This window comes from Petaurus breviceps, unplaced genomic scaffold, assembly GCF_028583685.1.
Source record: "Petaurus breviceps papuanus isolate PSGF00001 unplaced genomic scaffold, PetGlider_PUasm1.0 90740, whole genome shotgun sequence".
Classification (NCBI taxonomy): domain Eukaryota; kingdom Metazoa; phylum Chordata; class Mammalia; order Diprotodontia; family Petauridae; genus Petaurus; species Petaurus breviceps.
The window spans coordinates 1,795,608-1,819,484 of record NW_027187330.1 but is presented as its reverse complement, the minus strand read 5'-3'; the positions used below and the strand labels follow the sequence as shown (position 1 = coordinate 1,819,484).

Below are 23,877 nucleotides of genomic sequence, written 5' to 3'. Positions count from 1 at the left end.
TCATGACTAGAGACTTTTTATTTTGGAATAGGACTTTTGTGGAAGAATCTCTTTAGCTATCACTTACATCTAATGACTTTTATTAATTTAATTATTTTTATTTCTATTAATTACTCTATATGTAATACAGTATATGCAGATTAGAATTAGATTTAAAGAAATACAAACACCCAAAAAACACCCTTCTTTACTAATTCTCTCTTTTTTTTTATAAGACAGAGGGAAAACATTTATTCAGACACCAGTAAGCTGAATTCCCAAACCAGTAAGCCAATTCCATTATAGTAGCAAAGAAGTCAATAAGCCACAACAGCACAGAGAGCCACAGTATCCTTTAGCCTTCCCACAAACCAACACAAGACCAATATTTACTCACAAGCCTATCTGTCTCCTTTGGAAGTGTCCTCTCCTCCCAACCATCTAGCTTGCTCTGACTCCCAGTTTCCTGTGGGTTCTGCTCCACACTCCTGCAAATTCTTCCCACCACTTTACTAGCTCTCTTTAAGAACCATTTATTAGTTTAAATCTCAGATTGTCAGGACCAAGAAAATTCAACTCACATGGGTTTTCCCTTAAACTGAAGACACTCAGTTAACTTTTTTGTGTTGATGATCTGCAGTTCTCCTTTAGAGTAGCCCTGATGGCCCCAGTGAAACATCCCTAAGACAGCTTTCTGCCAATACAGGTAAAACCTGAGGTTGGCTTTCCATGAACTCTGATCAGCAATTTGCTACCTTTTCCTTCCATAATCAGGAACAGAAAAGATAATCCCAAGGATCTGTAATCAGTACTAGTAGCACTCTCCCTACTGATAAAGATTCCAACACCTCAGTAACTTAGTATTTGGCCTTCAAGAATTGCTGTAGCCAAAAAGAATAAAAGTTATCTATTTGCTGCCAAGTAAGTCTCTGTATTTAGCTAGGCTAGTCCTTGACCAATAGACATACACAGTCTGTCATTAAGCCTCTGGGTAGGACCTGTCAGAGCTAACTCTCTGCAGATATAACTTTTGAGAAGCCAAAGTCATTTCAAATCCAAAGAAGCATGAGAATCAGACATTAGTGGAGGTTTTTAAAACAAGAGAAATAATGTTTTCTCCACATAATCTTTTCTTGTACTGAGCTTTCTGCCCTTTGAAGCTAAGTCTTGCATGGAATGATTATTTGCATGTAGTGTTTAAGGTTATCCATTAACCATTCTTTTTAATCACAGTAGTGGAAATTTTACAGCCTGCTTTTGCCACAGATCCAGGAAATTTAAAGTGAATATACTTCCCTCCAGTCCCAGAAGATTTTAAAATGCAGAGTTGAATAGTTTTCAGCAGAAATATACAATGATTTCTCCTAAGACAGATCCAAATTGATGGAAGTAGGCTATGCAGGTGTTGCTGCATTTAAGTATAAGCAGGTGTATCGTAATGGAGGTTTGGGAGAGTTCACTTACCAGCCCCTACAATCTGATGAATTTTCAAATAGATATAAAATCTTCCCTGGAGAAAGTCAGCAAACACATCTTCTTGCCAAAGGTTAGCAGCTGAAAATGGATTTTAAAAACCCCAACAACTTATAATGGATTAAAAGGAGGCAATGTAGTATAATGAAAAGAATACCAGATTGGAAGTCCAAGGACCTAGGTGCAAACCCCAGGTTGGGTAGACCTAATTAACTCCAAGACAAATCAGTCTTTATCAGTCAAATCTTTATTCAGGAACTCAATTTCCTCATTTGTAAAATTCATGTGTTGAATGAGAGGTACTGTGACATAGTAGAAAAGTGTTGGATTTGCTGTTGGAGGACCTAGGTTCAAATCCAGCATCTGGGCATACTAGCTGTGTGCACATTAATGAGTAATTTAACCCCTCTGGGTCTGTTTCCCCATGTTGAAAAATTCCACAAAACACCTAACACATCCTTCAGACCAAAACAACCTCCACTAGAAGACCTTTAAGGCCCTTTCCAGTTCTAAATCTACAAACTTTTGATTGATTGATGATCCATTGATTCTAGTTCTAAATCTATGATAGAGAGAGGATCTGAGTAACATATAGTATTAAAAGACTTTCACCTAAATTTGAGGTTCTTAAGACTTGGGTTTTAGCCTTAGCTGTGTGAGACCTGGCAAATTTGACGAGATGGCCTGCAGCATTGGGTAGGCAGTGTGGTATGGTGGCAAGGGCCCTGGCCTTTGAGTATGAAACCCTGGGTTAGTCATTCAGTCCAGATTTATTAAAGTACTTACTAGGTGTCAAGCACAGGGAATACAATACATAAAAGTAAGCTAAAAAAAAAAGTGGAGAGAGAAGGTGTCTCTGCATGATGTCCAAAGGAGCTCAGCCAGCAGGGGGATGAGGAAATGGCTGACCTGGTCTGCCTTGTTAAGTGGAGGCTCTGAGAGGAACCCTCCAATCAGAGGGTGGGACCCCAGGGGCAGCGGGTGCTTCTGAGGTATCAGACCCCAGGATTGGGAGGTTTCTGGGGCATGATGGAAAAGTCCAGAGGAGTGCAGCCTGATGGAGCAGGCCTGACAGTTAGGAGCTATGTGATCCTGCGTGAGTCACTTAACCTCTTTAAGGTTTAGTTTCTTCATCCATAGAATGGAGACGATAATACTTGAACTGCCTCCCTTACAGGGCTATTGTGAGGAAAGTGCTTTTGCAAACCTTTAACTGTAGTATAAATTTGAGTCACTGTATTATTAGTTCTACACTAGGCAGCAGGGGGGGAAATTGCTGCTTTGAATTTTCAGCCAGGAGGACTTAATGGAGCAAGTTAATAGGTTATGGATTATTCTTCAGATCCGATCAGTTAATAAGGCAAGGAACTCCTGAGTCTATCATGGGGTTAATCCCCAAAAGCATCAGTTAGATTTACACAGAGGACAGCCATGTGTTCCCTAATCACTGACCACAAATTCTTAGTCTCTGCAAGCTGTTTTAGAAATACGTTCTGGGGGGAGGCTAGGTAGCACAATGAATAGAGCACCGGCCCTGGAGTCAGGAGTTCCTGAGTTCAAATCTGGCCTCAGATACTTAACATTTACTAACTATGTGACCTTGGGCAAGTCACTTAACCCCAACTGCCTTCCAAAAAGCAAAAAAAAAAAAAATACATTCTGTTGGTCGTTCAGGGGCCAGGTGAAAGAAAGGCAAACCCATTGCCACTACTGGGAAACATAAAGAGTAAGGATTTCCTGTTGAGCGTTTGCTTTGTAGACAGGAGAGTGGCAGAAAATGAGATGGTATATGTCTGCCCTGTGCTTTGGGCATAGCCCTGCCTGAAGCTGGGAAGATGGATGAGATGACCTTTTAAAAGTTGGCGATTCTGTGAGAATCGTCTCTAGGTCAGAGACTCCCACTAGAGCCATCACGATGGTTTGGTTGGTTGTGGGGCTGAAGCCTCTGCTCTTTCTGGCTTCTTATAAGCATGCTGGCTCTTGACATGCCCAAGGATCCTGGGGATCCAAGTGGTAGAGAAGTAATTGCCTGGGATTTTAAATGTCCAGAAGCCAGAGGGAGGGAGCGTGTTGGCAGAGGCTGATGGAGCATCCCATTCCTTAGCTCTTTCCTCTCCAACCCTTCACCTCCCAGTATTCCTTGGGCTGAAGCTCTAAGTCCCAAGGTTGAAGGCACCCCTAGAGGGTTGAACTGACACTCTTTTTCCTATGGAACCCAATCTGGTGTCCCCTTTCCTTGTGATCTTTCCCCCGAACCTGCATCCTCTCACCCTTTTCAGTCAGCATCCTCCTCACATTTCCCCATCACTCCTTATATCCTGCCCTTACCCTTCCTTTCCAGCTCATGTCCCACCTCCTTCCACATCCGCTCCCTCACTACTCCCCTCTTTCCTCTGTCATCCTGACCCACATCCCTGTCAGCTCCTCACCTCTTCCCTCCACTCCTTGTGACACCGGCAACCCTGCCTTGTCAGCCCTCTTGACCACTCACTGCCCTTTCATTCCCATCAGCTCCCCTGCCCTGTACCGATGACTGAACAATGTCCTCCTGCCAGCACCACCCCCTGCCCAATTTTTTGCTTCTCTTATAACCTCTTCCCTCACCTTCATGGTTTTAAGGGAAGAGGGGGGAAAAGTTTGGAGAGGGGGACTAGCCTAAATGGAGGTTTTTATCCTTTTTTTTCTTTATTTGCTATTTGTCTTCACTTTGGAAAGACACCTGGCTCAAAATCCATTCATCTGTGACTGCAACATGAAGTGGTTGGCAGATTTCTTACGCACGAACCCGATCGAGACTAGTGGAGCCCGCTGTGCCAGCCCCCGCCGCCTGGCCAACAAGCGCATTGGGCAGATAAAAAGCAAGAAATTCCGGTGCTCAGGTAACTGTCTTTCTGTCTCCTTTCTCGGGGAAGTTTTAGGGCTCAAGAGTTAACAGAAACAAGACCCCATACCCTTGTCACCAGACTGCCCATCAGAATTCTTCACATGACTTTTTGATCTCTTGGGAGACCTGAGAAGTGAGAACCCACTGACAGTGAGATCACAGATTCCTCTATTCCTTCATCCAGTTGGAATGCTTTCTGCAACTTATACCAAAATAAGTATCACGTGGATTGGGCCGCAGGGCTCAGTGTTTGGGACTGAGAATTGCAACCCTTGAAGTCTGTGCCTGGTTCTCACAAGGGAAGCACCAAAAAACAAACTGAGAGTTGAGACCTGGATTCTGGTGCTGGCTTTCCCACCACCTAACTGTCTGACCTTGGACAGCTCTTGGATTCTCTGGGCCTCAGTTTCCTCATCTGTAAAATGGGAGACTTGGACTAGATGGCCTCTAAAATCCCCTTCAGATCTAAGATACTTCATTACTATATCATATTCCCACTTGCATAATGAGAAGAGTTCCTGACCTTTCCTTTACCGTGATGGATCTTTTCTTTAATTTATTTTTAGCTCCTTAGCCTGAACACACAATATAAATACAGTGCTACCTGTCAGCATCAGTCACAGAATGTTGGGGCTGCATCTTAGAGATCCTGTGCAATCCCCTCATTTCCAGAGGATCTAGAGCTGGAGGGAACCTCAGGAGGCCATCTGGTCCAACTCCCCCATTTTATAGATAAGAATTGAGGTCCGGAGAGATTCAGCATCTTGTTTAATGTCACACAGATAATAGGTGGCAAATGTGGGTTTTGCCTTTGGAAATCAGAGCTTTTCCATGATTTATAGAGAAGCATTCTCAGTAACCACTTTAGAGATATCTGCTAGACTCTGGGACCATGACTTCAGGCTGTTGAATTCTGTCCCTGGGTCATCTGTATGAGTTGTTAGATTGGAGATGTGTAGGTACAGGTTCCCAGTGCTTTCTCTAATCAATCAGCCAGTTCTTTTTTGTTTTGTGTTGTTTTGTTCTGCTCTACAGCAAAAGAACAGTACTTCCTTCCAGGTAAGGGACCTCTGAAGAGTGTGGATGAGAAAAGAGATCCGTGTGTGTGCCCTGGGAGGGTTTGTGTGGTTGGTGGAGGGCTTTGACAAGGGTCTTGATGTCTGCATGCCTAACTGGGGACAGGTTGGGTTTAGGCTCTTTTATGAACAGGGTGGTCCTGCACCAAGCACCCCTTCCTGATTTCTCATGACTCTTTCCCTTGAGCCAGGCACAGAGGATTACCAGCTGAACAGTGAGTGCAACAGTGATGCTGTCTGCCCTCACAAATGCCGCTGTGAATCCAACGTGGTGGAATGTTCCAACCTGAAACTTACCAAGATCCCAGAGCGGATCCCACAGTCCACCGCAGAGCTGTGAGGGCACCTCTTCTGCCACCTGGACCTGAGTCTCTTTCTCTCCTCTCCCTTTCTCCCTCCCTCCTCCTTCCTCTCCCCCTCCCCCTTCTACTCTCCCTTTTTGTTCTTTCTGAGGTTGCCCCCTAGCTTTATTTCTCTACAGCTGTCATAAAGACAGTTCCCTAGTTCTGTTCTATCTTGGGGACTACTGTCAGCAGGGTGGAGTGGTTAATTACCCCCTTCACAATCTCTGCTATATCATAGGTATATGTAGGTATTATCCTGGGACCTCTCCTTCCAAGGGCTTCTGCAATCAGTAGGACAATTGAAAGGTCAAACTGGCAGATGACTATCCACTATAAGCATCGAGGGGATACTGGGCTCTACCCTTTAATGAGACTTGTCTGGACAGTTTTGCTCCTTTGCTACCGACTAGCTGACCAGTTTTGGACAGCGTTCTCTATTTCTACCCCAGTTTCTCATTCTACACTTGATGTATAATTATGCCTCCCTCCTACCTAAGCAGCATTGTAAGGGTAAATCTGTATTTATATATGCAGTTACCCTATATATCTGTTTGCTCTTTTGAGCCTGGAGACTGAACTTAGGCAAATGGGAAACAGTGATTAGAAAATTAAAATTCTGTCTACAGTTCTGCTCTGAAAGATATTCGTTTGTTGCTGTAAGTAGGAGCTTCTGATTTGTGAAGAGTATGCTTGTGAAATTCAAACATTATGGATTTTGCTATAGTAAATTGAAACCTCAGTTTAAAACAAGTTAACAAATATTTTCCTACTATAATAAATATTTGTTAAATAAATACTGAGCTAAAAAAAGATTTTAATGGAAAATAGTAAAAACATGACCCTAGTGAATCGATTTGATAATATCTCCTTTTTCAGAATACTCTTTAGAACTATTAGCCAAAGTTTGACCTTAATCTATCACATACGTGTATTTATCAATATACGTAAATGGTCAATATATATGTAATTTATTTATTGATATTGAAAAGGTATTTTTACTCTTTTCACTGTTTTAGCTCTAGGTCTATCAGATATTCTAACAGGATCAGACAATCTGACTTGATGAGTGGACTCTCTTTGAGGTGGTGACGTACCTTTATGGAATTCCCCACAGATGCCCCTATAATGCTGTCATCTGATGGCTTCTTTATCTGGAAGTGACTGTAACTTATTCCATTCAGTTCTTCTTCTTTTCCTTGTTTACCACAGCCGGTTGAACAACAATGAAATCTCAATCTTAGAGGCCACTGGGATTTTTAAAAAACTTCCACATCTGAAGAAAATGTGAGTTCAGTTTGATTCAACAGATATTCTCCAAGATATTCTAGAATGTGTGGAGCTCTGTGCTTGGTTATACAAGGTGACCAGAGTCAGCCTTCAAGGAGTTTATAGTATAGTCTACATTACATACACAAAAAATTAGAACCTTAATGAATGCATAAGGGAAGGAGGAGAAGATCATTTTCCTCTTATGGGGATCAGGGAAGGTATCGTGGATGAGGTGGAATTGGAACTGGAGGTTGAATTGGACTTCCACCTGCCCAGATTTGGGGGTTGAAGAGAAATTCCAGACATCAGGAATAGTGTGGTGACAGGAGAATTTTCTGTTAGAGATGATGCTAACCAGATCAGTTAGATGAAGGGAGTTTCTCTGGGGTCCAGGAATAAAATCTGAGAGAAATCTAAAGGAGAAAGGAAGGAAGAGAATAGCCTTCATGAATATACAGTCTTGGATTCAAAGCCCTCATGTGGTTCCCGTTTCTCTTCCTCTCCTGCTGTCCCCAGTAACCTCAGCAACAACAAGGTGGCAGAGATAGAAGATGGTGCCTTTGAGGGGGCAGCCTCCGTGAGTGAGCTGCACCTGACTGTCAACCAGTTGGAATCCATCCGGAGTGGCATGTTCCGGGGTCTGGACGGCCTGAGGACCCTGTGAGTTCTGGAGACAGAGAGTGGGAGAGAGACTGGTGGAAATGGATGCATAAAATCATGGCTCTGTGGATTTAGACAATGTGTATTAAAGTGAAAAGGGAACTGGAGGGAGGAAGACTAGGTGATGTGTAGGAAGATAGGATTGCCAACAGATAATGGGAATTCTCCTTACTGTTACCTTGTTACAATATATGTAGACATATATGTGTATGTGTGTGTGTTAGCACTACTTAGGTTATAAAAGCCTATTTGGTCACAAAGTCTTTGTTGTGGCCAGTTGAGGGCTGAGGGGTCTTTCTTGTGTCATGTGTAATCTAAGTCATCCTCATGTCCTAAGAGTAAGTCAACACAACACCAACACACTGGAAGGCCAACCTTCTTGAGTGCAGAAGAGCCATTGTAGGTGGCTAAGATATATAAATATAGATGCACGTATGTACAGGATACATATATATAAATACACATACATAACATCATGTGTATATCACACATATAATATAATACACACATAGGTATTTGGTCTGGACCTGAATTTCATTGGTATATGGAATTCCCAGTAGGAAAACTCCCTCTAATACTATAGATTAGCACTTTCTCTGTAATCTATAGTCTTAGAGAATTGCCAGGGATACTGAGAGGTTAAATGCCTTGGGAACTCAGGGTCAGACAGCCCATGCCAGTGTGAGACAGGGTGAGGACTGCAATTCGCCTTCCTGACTCTCAAGCCATCTTTCTCTAACCATTATGCTGTGCTACCTCTCATCCCTATACAGAGGAAATCACAATTCTGGTGTAAAAGAAAAAATTCACACACACACATACATACATAGATATATGCACATCTATACACATGCATGTCAGTCAACAAGCAGGAGGAATGGGTTGTGAGCTGGGTCTTCAAGGACACCAGAGAGCACAAGAGGCAGAGGACACAGGACAGAGCATTCCAGGCCTGGGGGACAGCCAGTATGAAGGCTGTGCAAAGTACAAAGACAGGAGAGGGAGTAGTATCATGTGTGTATGCATGTTTATGTGTGTATGTGACACGGATGTGTATGTGTGGAGTTGTTTTTGGTTGATTGTGGTAAGCAGGAGAGATAGCATGGGGGGGGGATAAAGGTAGCTGGGTCCCTCTTCCTCCTTCCTTCCTTCCTTCCTTCCTTCCTTCCTTCCTTCCTTCCTTCCTTCCTTCCTTCCTTCCTTCCTTCCTTCCTTCCTTTCCTTTCTACCTTCCTTCCTTCCTTGAAATTGGGGTTAAGTGACCTGCCCAGGGTTACACAGCCAGTCAGTGTTTGAGGTCAGATTTAAACTCATATCTTTCTGACTCCAGGACCAGTGCTCTATCCACTGTCCCATCCCCACCCCACATTTATTTCAAAGGAACTTTGATTTTAGAAAGTAGCAGAGTTCCAGAGCTGGGTTCCAGACCTTCCTTTGCCACTTGCTAGATCTGTGACTTTGACCAAGTTACTTCTTTCTGGGCTGTAGTTTTCTCATCTGTTAAATGAAAAGTTTGTACTTAATGAGAACTTGTTAACCTGGCTCTGTGGAAAGATTTCAGGAGGGGGACACAAACTTAGATGAGAAAAAAAAATGACACCGTTATTTATACTCACCTGTAACTGAAACCAAGAATTTCCTTCAATTATGGATGTAGACAGCATTCTGCAGATCTTAATGCTTAACAGAAGTAGCATTAGGCCTTGTCACCAAGAGAAATCACAGATGTTTGCATATCACATTGCTCTGGCCCACATTATTTCAAAATATCATTTATACTCATTACAACTTCAAAATTACTGTCATTTGTTATTAGACCCATGGCTAGATCACATGTGATTACAGTCTTCCCATCTACAAACTGTTTTTGGTGTCATTGGTTTCCTTTGTAATTCTCTGTATTACATTTATTTTTAATGTGCTTTATTTATGCATTTAAAAGCAGACCACCAGAAGGCTGGACCTAAACACGTTTGGATCCCCAAACCAGAATGATTCCTAAGATCTTTTCTGCCTCTAAGGCTTATGATTCTAGGAATTGGGTTTATTGGGGAAACAGGTGAAGCAGACAAGTATTTCTGAGTCTGAAGGAGACCTGCTCTCCCTTTTCTTCTCATCTCTGCAGGATGCTGAGGAATAATCGCATCAGCTGCATCCACAATGACAGCTTCACAGGCCTCCGAAATGTCCGGCTCCTCTCCCTCTATGATAACCAGATCACCACCATCTCACCGGGAGCCTTTGACACCCTCCAGTCTCTCTCCACTCTGTAAGTTAAGAACTCTCAGAGACAATGGCCCTGGTGGTGCAGGAGCTCCCTGCCCCAGAGTGGCCCTGGCACCTTTACCCCGAGCCCCATCTCTAAGATCTTTCTACGTGTCATAGACCAAAACTTGTTATAGAAGTGCCTAGATTACAATATGAGATGTGACTGTTCAATGATGTGACTGTTTTTTAAACTGCTTCTTATATGTGCAAGTGAGTGATGATCCCTTCAGAGGAGATATGCAAGAGGTTGGATGCTTGGTCTGATAAGCCACCATTACCCAGAGTCTGTTCATAGCCCCGCTCTGGTAACTGTTCACACAGTCTAAGGTACATTTGAGACGGGTTTTCATGTATGTGGCCAGCTGATTCCAAAGAGGGACTCCAAGGAAGGGTTTTTTACCAGGGGTATTGAAATGTGGTGGAAAGGGAACACAGAGCATTTGGAGGAATCAGTTTTGGTGCCTTTGTCTCCTTACTCTAATGACATTCTTTAGTGCACCACACCTTTGCAAAGGTTGCATAGTAGCACGTCCAACACCCAGGCCGGTGGGGCAGTTAAATGGTGAGCTCATGGATAAAGTTAGATGGGACAGAGACTAGAGCACTGGACTTGGAGTCAGCAAGACCAGAGTTCAATTTCTGCCTCAAACAATTAGTAGCTGTGTGACTTTTCACCTATCTGCCTCATTGTTCTCTTCTGTAAAATGGAAATAAAATAGCCCCTATATCATAAGGGGGCTGCTAGGTGGTGCCATAATACAGAGAGCCAGGCCTGGAGTCAAGAAGTTTCCTCTTCCTGGTTCGAATCATTTACTAGGTGTGTGACCCTGAGCAAGTCACTTAACACTGTTTGCCTCAGTTTCCTTATTTGTAAAATGAGCTGGAAAAGGAAATGGCAAATCACTCCATTATCTTTGCCAAGAAGAGGTCATGAAGGGTCAGACATGACTGAAATGACTGAACAACAACAAAACTTCATGGGGTTGTAATGATTGAATGAGATAATATATATTAAGAGCTTTGCATACCATAAAGTGCTCTGTAAAGGCTAGTCATTGTTACTGCTGCTGGTACTGTTACTATTTTCACTTCCATCTCCTTATCCTTCCAGAAATCTCCTGGCTAATCCATTTAACTGTAACTGCCAGCTGGCCTGGCTCGGGGACTGGCTTCGGAAGAGGAAGATCGTGACAGGGAACCCCCGGTGCCAGAACCCAGACTTCCTACGGCAGATCCCCCTCCAGGACGTGGCCTTCCCCGACTTCAGGTGTGAGGAAGGTAACTCACAGGCAACGTGGGGGAGGTGGCACCCGGCTGGGGCTCTGCCTGGGCGCTGGCTAGGAGAAGAGGGCAGCTTCTTACTTTACCCCTTGCAGAAGCACAGCTAGGACTCTTCTGATAGCAGAGGGCTCTGGGTGAGGCCGGCTCACCATACGGCTGTACACTGGAGACGTGCAGGGCTAGACATGAGACATGCCCTTCCCCTTCCCCTGGACTCACCTCATCCCTCCTCTCTTTGGAATCTTTCCATGAAAGAGCATCTCTTGGGTTCCAAGATATATCTCTTTTCTGATGTCTTCCCAGGGAGGAGATGGTTCCTGTCTACAACTTGTACCCTGATCTTGGTTCTCTCTTAAATCCTAATCAGGAAACCTTTCCTGCACTCTGCACCTCTCTCCTCGCAACTCCTACCCCCCCCCCAATCCCAGGTGTTAGGGCCTTACCTTACAAGTTACTCTCTGTCTACTCTCTGTATCTTGTACAGACCCATTTTTATACCTGACACCTCCCCTATTGAGATGTAAACTCCTTAAAGGCAGGAATTGCGTTTCCTCTTCTTTATATGCCCAGCATTTGTGGCACACAGTAGGGGCTTAATCAATGCTTGTAGATTCATTGATTGCACGGTGCAGAAACTTCAGAGTTGATGGTGAGGACTCTTGGCTTCTCTAGTGGTTCAGGAATCATCTGAATTTGGGGCATAGAGCAAACCCTTCTCTTTTAGCCTCCTTAGGGGGATACTGTCAGTATTCCCCTACAGCTGGTATTTAGCACCCGCTGTCTGCAAAGCCCTTCCCCAGTCAAAAGTCTAGTGTTGTTTGGACCCTGTAGTCTAGAGTGAGTTGTGCAGGAGTATAATGATGCCTCACCTTCTCCCACTGTTGCGAGAATGTTGTTGAGAATATGAATTAGCCCGCCAACTCTGTGTGCCTGACCTGACTTCCAGCCAGGCCAGGCCAGAGAAATCTATCAAATTCTTGCTGTGACCTTAAGACCCAAGGCTGTTCTTTGGTCACTGAGGTGGAGGAGGTTAAGGAGACTCGGGCAGAATACAACCAGAATCTCAGAACTCGAAGGAACAGTGGGGGGTCATTTAGTATAACCCCCTGTGTGAAGTATCATTTCAATAAAGGAACCTCCCCGTATTCATAGGATTTCTGCTAGCAACATGGTGCAAGGGAAAGAGGGTTGAATTCAGAAGCAGAAGAGCTTGGTCAAGATCCTGGTTCTGTCAAGTTCCAGCTTTATCATCTGGGCGAGTGATTTAATCTTTCTGGGTCTCAGTTTCCTCATCTGTAAAACCAGGGGTTGGACTAGATGACCTTCTAAGGTCTCTTACAGGTCTAAATGATATGATACGATATGATCCTATGACATTTAGGGATCCATTACCTCCTAAGGTAGATAGCTGCTTTTATTATCGGGAAGTCCTTTCTTATAGTCAGCAAAAATCTGTATTCCAGTATTCTAGTAACTCTTCTCATTGGTTTCAGTTCTGTCCTCTACAGCTATACGGAATAAGACTAATCCCTTTTCCACACCTGCGGATATTTAAATGTAGCTATCATGACCCACCCCACCCGCATATCGAACCTCCTCTTCTACAGGCTAGACATCCTAAATTCATTAATTTTTTCAAGGTTGTTTTTTTTTTTTTAACTATTTCAGGTCAAGTCCCTTTGAGTACATCTAATCAAGAGATCAATTTGTTAATCACTTATTATGTGCAGGCACTGTGCCCAGTGGTGGAGATAAAATGGAAAAGTTTAAACAGCCCCTGCCCTCCTAACACTACCTCTTCCATTAAATTCTGCAAACACCATTTAAGTGTCTATTCTGTGCAGAACATGAGTCTAGACAGTGGAGGAGAAAATAAAGTTTTGTTAGAACAGTATTCTTGCCTGCATAGAGATTAAAGCTTTGTAGAAGAAGGAGACACATGTAAAAAGAATACATGCTACAATGTATTATGGCAAGTGAAGTAGAGAGATACAGAATGGAGTGCTAAGAGAGGTCATGGAATTACCTTCCTGATGTCATGGTCCTCTTGGAGAACGAAGGACAAACAATATGCTTAGAGAGTTCCCTAGAACAGAAGTGTTAACCTGGCTGCAAGGGGCCTACGATGGTCCAAGCAGCTGAACCAGATTAAAATGTAATCAGGAAATATTTGACAAAATAAGCAATAAATATAACCAAGCATAGATAATATTGCATTTGAAAACTAAGTTGGTATGTGGTCTGCAGGGAGAATTTTGTGCAGATCAGTGACCCCACTGGTTATTTAAATTTGAAACCCCTGGCCTAGGGCACTGAGTGGTTAATTGGCTTGCCCAGGGTCAGTCAAAATCAGGACTAGAACCCAGATCTTCCTGTCTCCCAGGCTAGCTCTAACTACTGTGCCACGGCTGCTTCTAGACCTGGAATTCTTGAGTCTTTTTGTGTCCTGACCTGCTTTGATAGCCTGATAAAACTTATGGACCCGTTCCCAGAATAATGTTTTAAATGCATAAAATAAAATGTATAGGATTACAAAGTAAATAAATTGTATTAAAAGGAAGATATAATTTTTCCCCATCCAAGTTTATGAACCACCTTAAATTTACCCATAGATTGGTTCCAGGTTAAGAACTAAAGGAATTAGAGATATAATTAAAAATAGTAAGCCAGTAAAGGTCCACTTGAACTTATGCATCATAAATTCATAGTGAATGATTTCCTCAGATTAATTTGATTTTGTGAGTTATTCCAGGACCCCTCAGTAGCCACAGGAACAGAGGATTTGGCTAGGGGTGGGTGGGTTATTCACAGTTAAGAATTCACAGGTCAAGATGGTAGAAAGTCAAGGGAAGATTATTCTAGGGTGGTGGCTGTTGAAGCATTAAAGTTCAGATGACTGGGTCATATTTGTGAATGGAGGCAAGTAAAGGCTAAATGAGGGAGACAGAGACTAGGTGAATCTGATCCGGATCCTTACTGAAACATGGCACTGAGACCTAAAGATTCAATTTATGAGAAGTTCTATGGAGAAAGGACCCACTGTTTGTAATACTGGGAGATCAGGTTAGTGTCTGGATATAGTGACTTCAGTTTCCAAGGAATCCAGCTAAGTCTTGACTACAGGATAATGAAGGCAAGGAAGGTGGGTCCCCTCAAATGATCATCCTTTCATTGATTTCCTCCCCAGGTCAGGATGAAGGAGGCTGTCTTCCACGACCACAGTGCCCACAGGAATGCACCTGCCTTGACACTGTAGTTCGCTGCAGCAACAAGCACCTTCGGGCTCTTCCCAAGGGCATCCCCAAGAATGTCACTGAACTGTGAGTAACACTTTCAGTGGGTTCCTCTAGCCCCTTCTGGCTTAGCTAAGACCATACAGGGTCTTTGGGGGTGGGGAGAGGAAAAGAGGGGTTTCATATTATCATTAATATTAAAAACCTCATATATCTATATCTTTACCTATATCTATTTAGATAGATATAGACAGACATAGATGTAGACATTGACATAGACAGACATAGACACAGACAGACATAGACATAGATAGACATAGACATAGATATATACAAACATAGACATCGACAAAGACAGAAATAGACGTAGATATAAGCACAGACATAGATTTAGACATACGGTAGATATTGGCTTACCACTTACAAAGCACTTTCCTTATAACAACCCTGTGAGGTAGATAGGGCAAATATCCTTGTTGTTATTTGTTCAGATCGCTTTCACTGGTGTGAGGAGCTCCCAGTGCACAAACTCCATCCATCAATGGAGATTTTTAATTTAGCTTTAATTTAAAATATTAGGAATCATCTGGATTAATGAGAGGCAGGAGTGACGTCTTCATCACACAGTGATTATGCAATGGATAGAATGCTGGACCTGTGTCAGGAAGAACTGGATTCAAATCCTGTCTCTTTTTAACCTGAGTCTCAAGTTTCTAATCTTGAAAACAGGGGGAGTTTTGCCAAAGGAGATAATAATTGTAAAGCACTTAGCAAAGTGCCTGGTATACAGCACTATCTAAATGTTACTTGTTTTGTTGTTGCCTTGAAGAGAAAAGCCTTAAGAATTTTAAGAGTAGTCCCTTGGAAAAGGGATTAGACTTACTCTGTCTAGCCCCAGAGGGATGAAGTTGGGGGTGGGGGGGAGTAGGATTGGTCAAGAGGTGGACTGAGACTTGAAAAGCTTCTGATCATGAAAATTGTCCAGAAGTAGAATGGGCTGCCTTTGGAGGCAGTCAGGCAGTCAGTAGCATTTATTAAGCATCTACTGCAGGTCAGACAGTTTTCTAAGTGCTGGGGACACAAAATGATCTAAAAGACAGTTCCAGCTATCAAGGAGCTCACAGACTAATGAGGGAGAATATGAAAATAACTATTTATAGGTAAAGCTATATACATGATAAACTGGAAATAACCAGCAGAGGGGAGGTACTAGGATTAAAGAGGAAAAGCTTCCTGCAAGAGGTGCCATTGTTGTTGGGACTCAATGAAAACCAGGGAAGCCAAGAGGCAGAAATGCGGAAGGAGAGAGTTCTGGGTATGGGGAGCAACCAGAGGTGAGAAATTAAGTATCTTGTTCGAGGAACAGCAAGGAAGCCATAATCACTGGGTCACCATGGGGACCACCTGGCAAGCCTATTGTAGGTGGGCTACATTTTCAGGTTTGGGTTACTCTAGATTCCCCGAGTTCTCTTCTGACTTTGAAGTGGTTCTGTACAACTCCAAATCTGTGATCCTAAGAGCTGACACAATGTAAGTTGTGGTACAATCAGTGCCAAAATTAATGCTACAGAGGATGTGAGTTACTGGGGGCCAGAGAAGGGAAGATCACAATGCATTGGGGCAGTGAGGGAAGGGAAGGCTTGCTGAAGGAGGTGAAACTTGAGCTGGTATTTGAAGGATGGGGAGAATTTGAATACATGTGGAAAATTTGAAAAACGCCCTCTAGGTAGCAACATTGGAGTTGAAGCTTCAAGGTGGCAATCATCTTATATTCAAGGGACAGTGAGGAAATATGACCGTGTTGGAGCGGAAAATTTGTGTTGGGATTTAGATCATGTGGGAGAGGTGGTATGGAGCCAGACTGTGAAGAGCCTTGGATGCCACTCTGAGCTCTTTATCTTGTAGACAATAGTGGGGTGGGGAACACTAAAAGTTTTTGAATATGGGACTGATAAAATGGAAGCAATGTTGTAGAAAGATTTGTCTAGCAGCAGAGCGGAGACTGACTTGAAGGAGGATATCTGAAGGAAGGGAGACCCGTAGAAGGGTCTCAGTTTTCAGGTTTGAGATGATGAGAGAGTAGACTAGGAAGGCAGGGAATAGGGAGTAGACCTGTAATTCTGCTGGCATATAGAATTCTAGAATATTGCTTAGAGCATTGAGAAGGTAAATCATTTGGCCCAGGTCACAAAACCAGTCGTTGTCCCAGTCAGGATGTAAATATGGGTCTTGCTGCCTCCATGCCCACCGTGCCATACTGTCCTTCTAGGTTCATAACAGAATAGAAAGTTTGGGACACATGAGAAAAAGCAAATCAACAGTACTTGATGACTAATTGAACAGAGTCAAGAAGCAAAGAGGACAGTTTTTAAGCCTCAATGACTGGGAGAGTGGCAGTGATCCTGACAGAACCAGGGAAGACACTAGGGAGAGCTGATTTGGGGGAGACTTTGAACGTGTTGAGGTAGAGGTGATTTGGCATGCAAGTGTACCTATCTAATGGGCATTTGAAGATGTGGAGCTGGAGATTATCAAGTCACCAAAGGAAAAAGTATATTGATAGAATTTCCTTATCTGTAAAATAAATGTGCTGGACCAGATGAGTTCTTAAGGTTCTACATTTCTAGCTTGAGATCTATGACCCTGATCCTGAACAGAGGGTCATAGCTGAAACTTAGAGAATGCCTCAGTTAGGTAACAGGGAGAAGAAGAGGAGCTAGCAGTGAGGAGACAGAGGAATGGTCAAGAAAGAGGAAATTTTTTCTCCCTTTCATTGAATATGTCTCTGCCCTTGGTCTCAGCAAGCTTTTAGAGGCATCATTGCATAGTAGCTGCCCAAAAAGTAGTTATATTACCTAATCACAAACAACACCAAAATGGATTTCCTCCTGAAACTGGGTGTGGTAGAAAGAACACTATTCATGCAGTTGGAAGCTCTGGTTTTGAGTCACAATCCTGCAACTTATACCTGTGTGATCATAGACACAACACCTGCCTTCTCTGACTCAGTGTTCTCATCTGCAAAATTGGAATGATAATACTTACTCTCTCCCCTCAAACGGTTGTTCTGAGAGTCAAATGAGGTAATATATACTAAAATTTACTGAGGCAAGCTGTTTTGGAACTCTAAAATGTTATAAAAATGTGGTTTTCTTTAAGTGGGAGCAGAGAAGGAAATTTGGTATTCAATGAAGAGGGTGATGCAATTTGGGGTATCCTGAAAAAGAGGTTGTTCTTGGCAGAGGCACTGGTGGAAAGGAGGCCTGGAAGGGAAGGTCTAGTAATCACTAAGATGCCTCGTGGTTTTCTCCTACAGCTACCTGGATGGTAATCAGTTTACTCTGGTTCCTGCTCAGCTCTCCACATTCAAATATCTGCAGCTTGTGTGAGTATCCTGGACCCTTCCCTTTTCGGGGTTCTCCATCACAGCAAAGGAAGGGTTCACATGGTCTAATGCACTGCAGGCGAGACCGACATAGCTGATCTCATAACCTGAAGGGAGGGTCCACTGGGCGTCCTTGGCAACCTTCAGAGATTTCCATCTTTGGGCACATGTATTTTTCCTCCTAGTAGCTCTGTGAGTGCAGTCCTTCTGCCACCTTGTGATCACACTGGGAAATGCATTCCCCAACACCCCAATCTAAATGCATTTCCCTAACTGACTTTACCTGCTGGCCCATAAACATTCCTGGGCACTACTTAGTTTAATAAGACCACCTGTAGGTTGCTCTTTTCATTTAAATTCTAGTTACTTTCACACTGAGGGGCAGGTAGGGGAGTTAAAATGGAACAGGCATGTCTGGAGTCTTGGCACCCACTGCTGTCTTCAAATAGAATGAATGAAGTAGTAGCAATAATGTCAGCTGGAGAGGAGACACTTGGAAGCAAGCTGGAAAGGAAAGGGTAGTACCAAAAGAGAATTTGGAGATCCCACATTCTGCCAAGGGAGTCCTGAGCCCAGGGTAGAACTGGGGTACATTTAGTTAAATGTAATACAATAAAAAAAAAAACCCTTACTAGGTACACTGTATGAAATACTACAGTACTAAGTCAGGAAATCGAGGCCCAGAGAACATCATTGACTGGGGAAACATAGAAGGCTTCATGGAAGAGGTGTTTTTTGGGTTAGGCGATTCAGCAGGTGGAGGAGGGAACAAAGGATGTTCCAGGCACTGGGGACTCTAAATACAATTTAACAAGATTCTCTTAAAGAAGACCTACCGACTGACCAAATCCATACTTCATACATTTTCTACATAGCCCTGATTAGCGGTCTGTCTGTGTCTAGTCAAGGTTTGATATTTCTTTCTTGGTTATCAATGTCATGATCTTGCTACATATGTCCTGTGCCATGAATGCCATATGCCTTGGGTCAAACTATGCACACTCCAAGTACCTTTTTTCCCCAAAAACAGCCTGTGGAAGTTCAGAAAAGGCATGACTTAGGTGAGTGGTATGAGTAGCATCCTCATGTCATTGCTTCTCTTGATGACGTATGACACCGTGGCATTGGGGTATGGTGTGGAAGGGGAAGACAATAGGATCCAGACTCCATCCCCCTCTTCCAATCCTCCCCTCTGTTCTCCTGAGTTACCACCCCATACACTCTGTGAGCTCCCACTGACTCACTGCTCCCAACTCTCCCCTCCCACTCCATACCACTCACACTCTCCCACAACAGGGACTCCCTCTCAGGCTGAACTAACCCTCATTCAAACCACTCATTGTTCTTTTGCCCCATGAATTGACCCAGTCACTCTTCAGACGCTGCTTCTTGTGCTCCCCCCCTCCCACGCTGTTGACTCATGATCAACGCTGCCCCATAACTTCTCCCAGCACTCTGAGAGAGGCTCCAGAGAAGGTCTTTGGTATAATTGGCAGCTATGTACCCCCAAAAGCTAGGGTACATAGCTAGTTGCTACTTCTTTCCTTTGACAATTTACATGGCACAACCTCAAATCATTTACTATAAAATATCCACCTTCATTAACACTATTCAGCAGCAGCAGAATGAAGTTTTATATTCAATTAGCAAGCAATTTATGAAGCATTATGTGCTCTCCAGGATCTTTGCATTGTCTGGTGGTATAGGGAATCTTGACTACTCATTACTTGTCAAAAAAATTTACTGGGTGCCTACTATTTGCAAGGTAATGTAGGGGACATACCCCTAAATTATTAGCCATGAAGTTAGAAGTATAGTGAAAATATTCTGAGGCAGAAGTTCTTACCCTGAGGTCACAGACCCCCAAGGGGTTAATGGATAGATTTCAGGGAGTCCATGAACTTGGATGGGGAAAGAAATCACATTTTTATTTTCTCTGACCTCTACCTAAAATTTAGCATTTCCTTTGATCATAAATGTTGGCAACAAAAGGTCATTCTGAGAAGAGGTCCAGGGGTCCCTCCCATACAAGATTAAGAAGCTTTACTCTAAGGATTTGTGATTTCATCTTTGTGAATATTCTCTCTACTGAGGCAGCATTTGAATTCAGGTATTCCTGACTCTGAGTCCATTGCTCTGTCCACTGCATCACCCAGTTACCTCTGTAAATAGTTCCAAGAAGGGCTTGGATACTCCCATAGATCCATAGAATCTTGGAGTTGCAAAGAACCATGGAGATTGCATAGGTCAACCTCTGACCTGGGATAGCATCCCTAACAGAAGGCCACCCAGCCTTCTCTGGTACACTTCTCCAGAAGGGAATGCGTTACATCAGGACACTGTGCATTTAATTGGTGGATGCCTATGGTTGTTTTAAAGTTCTTCCTTTCATTGTGCTGAAAACTACCTTCCTGTAACTTTCATTCATTGATCCCAGTGCTCTCGCAGGCAGCTACATGGCATGGTGGATAGAGTAATGAGCCTGAAGTCAGAAAGACTTGATTCAAATTCGGCCTCAGACACTTGCTGGCTCTATGACCCTGGCCAAGTCACTTACCCCTGTTTGCCTTAGTTTCCTCATTAATCCTAGTTCTCTGCCCACAAAGAACAAGTTTATAGAGCATCACCTTTCTTTTGTGCTATGATACCTAATTAACACGTATGCCACAATTCTTACTGCCCTTACCCTTTTATTTGGATTTTTTTTTGCCAATGTCTAAACAGCAAAGCTTACCATAGCAATTCTGTGAGAGAGATTCTGAAGAGCCTTGAAAGAACGTTATTAATACTGATTTTGAATGCCTTGTTTGTCATCAAAAGGAAAAGAGAATGGATTGGCTCAAAATTTCTTGGAAGGTATTTTTTTTTTTTTTAAAGAAACCTGGACCATCCACATAATCTCAGAGGAGCCCTTCCAAATTGCTTTTATGGACTTCCAATGAAGTGTGAAGAGCTCTGGTAGCTGCCAGCAGAATGTCAAATAAAGTGATTTAACAGCCCTTCCCTTTTCCTGGTGACCTTTATTTGGTCTGATACTAAACAGCTGCATTTTGTAGCTTTGAACCAAGTGGAGAGGTAGAATAAGAGGAAAGGACACAATGATGGGTCAGCCCTTACTATTAAAGATGCTATTTAGTGGGGGAAACACCATCAATGTTATCACTGCTGTTACCAATGAAATAGACATTTATTGAAGTCACAAATCTGAAATTTCTTGGATAAACTTTTTTGTATGACCTAGGCTATCCAAGTAATTCCCCCAGATACTTCTGATACTACCCAAATTATTATTAATTTGACCACGAAGTGTTCAATGTGTTATAATAATTAGCATTTTAGTTTTAGGTCAAATTTATGAATGGGTGAGTTGAATGTTTTATGTCCTACATAGGCATGTTGTAGCAAACTAGGATCCCTGTTATAATCAATGTGTACCCTACTGAGGTCAAAATAAGAAAGAAATGAGGACCACCAAACCATATATAAAGACCCTTCTGGGTCACAGATTGACGGAGAAAGTCATACATATTTTTATATATTTTTTTTTAATCAATATGTCAACATGTTAAAATCAGATAGGGGAGGGGTGGCCAGGTGGCTCAGCGAGTAAGAGCACTGGCCCCAGTGTTGGGATGACCTGGGGGTCAAATCTGGGCTCAGATACTTAGCACCACACCCAGAAATAACTGGCCATGTAACCTTGAGCAAGTTACTTAACCCCAATTGCTTTTAAAAAAAATCAGATAGGGAGTGCATTTTCATCTGGGAGTGCTATGAGCCACCCATGGCCCACTGGCTATGTGTGTGATAATTCTGGTGTACGGTATGTTTTTGCCCATTTTCTTAGATGGTGGTAACAGGGTAAGGTGGAAAGAATACTGAGCTCTGACTCCAAGGACCTGAAGTGGTTGAATTCTGACTCTGCCTCTTATTATGGGACTTTGAACAAATCATTTGGCCTTTAGTTTCCTCATCTATAAAATGAGGGGGGGGGGGTTTAGAGGAGATGACTACAGAGGGTCCTTCTAGCTCCATGAGCCAGTGGCCTCTGGCTTGGAACATTGTTTTACTATTTGGGATTATTAAAGGGATTTACAATTGTTGTCATGACTTTTATGATGTATTATTGGTCACAGCTGTGATTTCTTTTGTATGATGTCCTTGGTTAGGAATTGTTTTTACGGCTTTCCAGTGAAGTGTGAACAGCTTGGCTCGCTGCTCACAGAATGTCAAGTAAAGTTGATTCTTCTATTGTTCCTGTGGGAAAATAAGACGAATCTTAAAATGATCCACTTTTATGAAGAAATTTTAAGGCACAAATGAGAGCAGTCTGGTCTGTATTGCCTTATGACATGCCTTGTGGCTATTTAGTAAATGCTTGTTGAATGATAGATGGATTCTTCGGGCTAAATATCCCCAACTCTTTTGACTCAGATGATCATTCCCCGTCCTGTCTTTCCAGCCACCCTTGTGCATTCCCTGGCTCCTTCATGTCCCCAGAACGGAAGGCATCATACCTCCGATGTGTCTGCCTGCTCAGAGTATAATGAGTCTATTATTACCTCTTATGATTTAAACACTGCTGCAGCCTAAGGTTGAATGAGTTGCTTTTTTTTAAGCAATTACATTACATTATCAGTTCACATGGAGCTTGTGGTCAACTGAATTTTTCCCCTTTCGTGAACAATTGCAAAGTCAGACCTTACCCTTCCTCTACTTGTGCAGCTGAGTTTCTGAAGCTAAATGTAGGACCTTAAGTTACTACTCTTAATTAATAGACTGAACTTGAAGAGAATAAAATTTCCTTTAAAGCAAAAAAAAAAGTTACTTACAAAAAGTAAAACTAGACAGTAATCTCACCGGAAGTGGCTATGCCTACATATATTATATATACACATATATGTATACACATGTGTAATACATAATACATGTATACGTGATACACATGCGTGTATATCCCATGGTGCCTTGCACATAACATAGTAAGCATTCAATAAATGTTTATTGATCATGATGATGATGTAGATATTTAGCAGCACATTTATTTACCCAATATGTAGTCCAAGTTAGTGGCTGTCCATTCATTCCTGCCCTGGGCTATGTCTCCCAGTTTCAAATGATACTAAAGAGACTTGTGATTCCTTACCAGTTCCAAGAAAGCCAATCTTTTCATCTGTAGAAGGAAAAGGAGGAGAAGGAGAAGGAGGACGAGATCTAGGCAAGGGGGAATGAGCAAAATCAAATGAGCAAGACAGACACACAGATACGAAGAAAGATGGAAAAGGAGAGATGATTAGAAAGCAGTAATAACAGAAATAATGAATGCTAACTTATTATTATTATCACTGCTATTTATAAAGTGCTTTAAAGTTTTTAAAGCACTCTTCCTCCATTATCTCATTGGAGGCTGACCAGAACTCTCTGAGATGGATAATTCAGGTTCTGTTACCCCCACTTTACAGCTGAGGAAAGCAAACCTCAGGGAGACTGGATGATTTACCCACAGCCACAGAGCTAGAAAGCATCAGAAGTGGTATTTGAACCCAGGTGTTCCTAACCCAGAGTCTAATGCTTTATCTTCCATGCTGAAGAACAAAAGAAATGTCACGCAGACAAGGCCAAGATGTTAATGGATCCAGACAGCTGCATTCCTGAAGGGGGTGTAGTACTGTGTCTCAACAGCTATAGATTCATTGAATTTTAAAACCAGGACAGATCTTAGAACTCATCTAGTCCAGGGGTGGGGAACCTGTGACCTAGAGGCCACATGTGGTTCTCTAAGTCCTCAAGTAGGGCCTTTTGACTGAATCCAAACTTCACAGAACAAATCACCTTATTAAAAGGATCTGTTCTATAAAACTTGGACTCAGTCAAAAGGCCAAACCCAAGCTCCTAGAAGGCCTCAGGTGATCCACAATCAGGAGAGTTCTAGTCCCAATTCCTCATGCATAAACCAAAGCCCAGAGAAGGGGGCATTGGATTGAGCAGTGTCAGGGTTCTTGTCTCCTCCCATTTACCACCAAGA

At 42.7% G+C, this 23,877-nt stretch overlaps 1 protein-coding gene across 1 annotated transcript in view; it reads left to right on the top strand.

Annotated features, from left to right (window-relative positions):
- The window catches only part of SLIT1 (slit guidance ligand 1), a 222,594-nt gene that overhangs the window by 164,723 nt on the left and 33,994 nt on the right, over positions 1 to 23,877 (top strand). Inside the window, exons 14-22 of the mRNA XM_069067079.1 lie at positions 4,168 to 4,331; positions 5,372 to 5,395; positions 5,604 to 5,748; positions 6,966 to 7,040; positions 7,542 to 7,685; positions 9,811 to 9,954; positions 11,065 to 11,231; positions 14,422 to 14,554; positions 17,784 to 17,852. Coding sequence (XP_068923180.1) covers positions 4,168 to 4,331; positions 5,372 to 5,395; positions 5,604 to 5,748; positions 6,966 to 7,040; positions 7,542 to 7,685; positions 9,811 to 9,954; positions 11,065 to 11,231; positions 14,422 to 14,554; positions 17,784 to 17,852 — 1,065 coding nt within the window. The remainder of the gene's footprint in view (positions 1 to 4,167; positions 4,332 to 5,371; positions 5,396 to 5,603; positions 5,749 to 6,965; positions 7,041 to 7,541; positions 7,686 to 9,810; positions 9,955 to 11,064; positions 11,232 to 14,421; positions 14,555 to 17,783; positions 17,853 to 23,877) is intronic.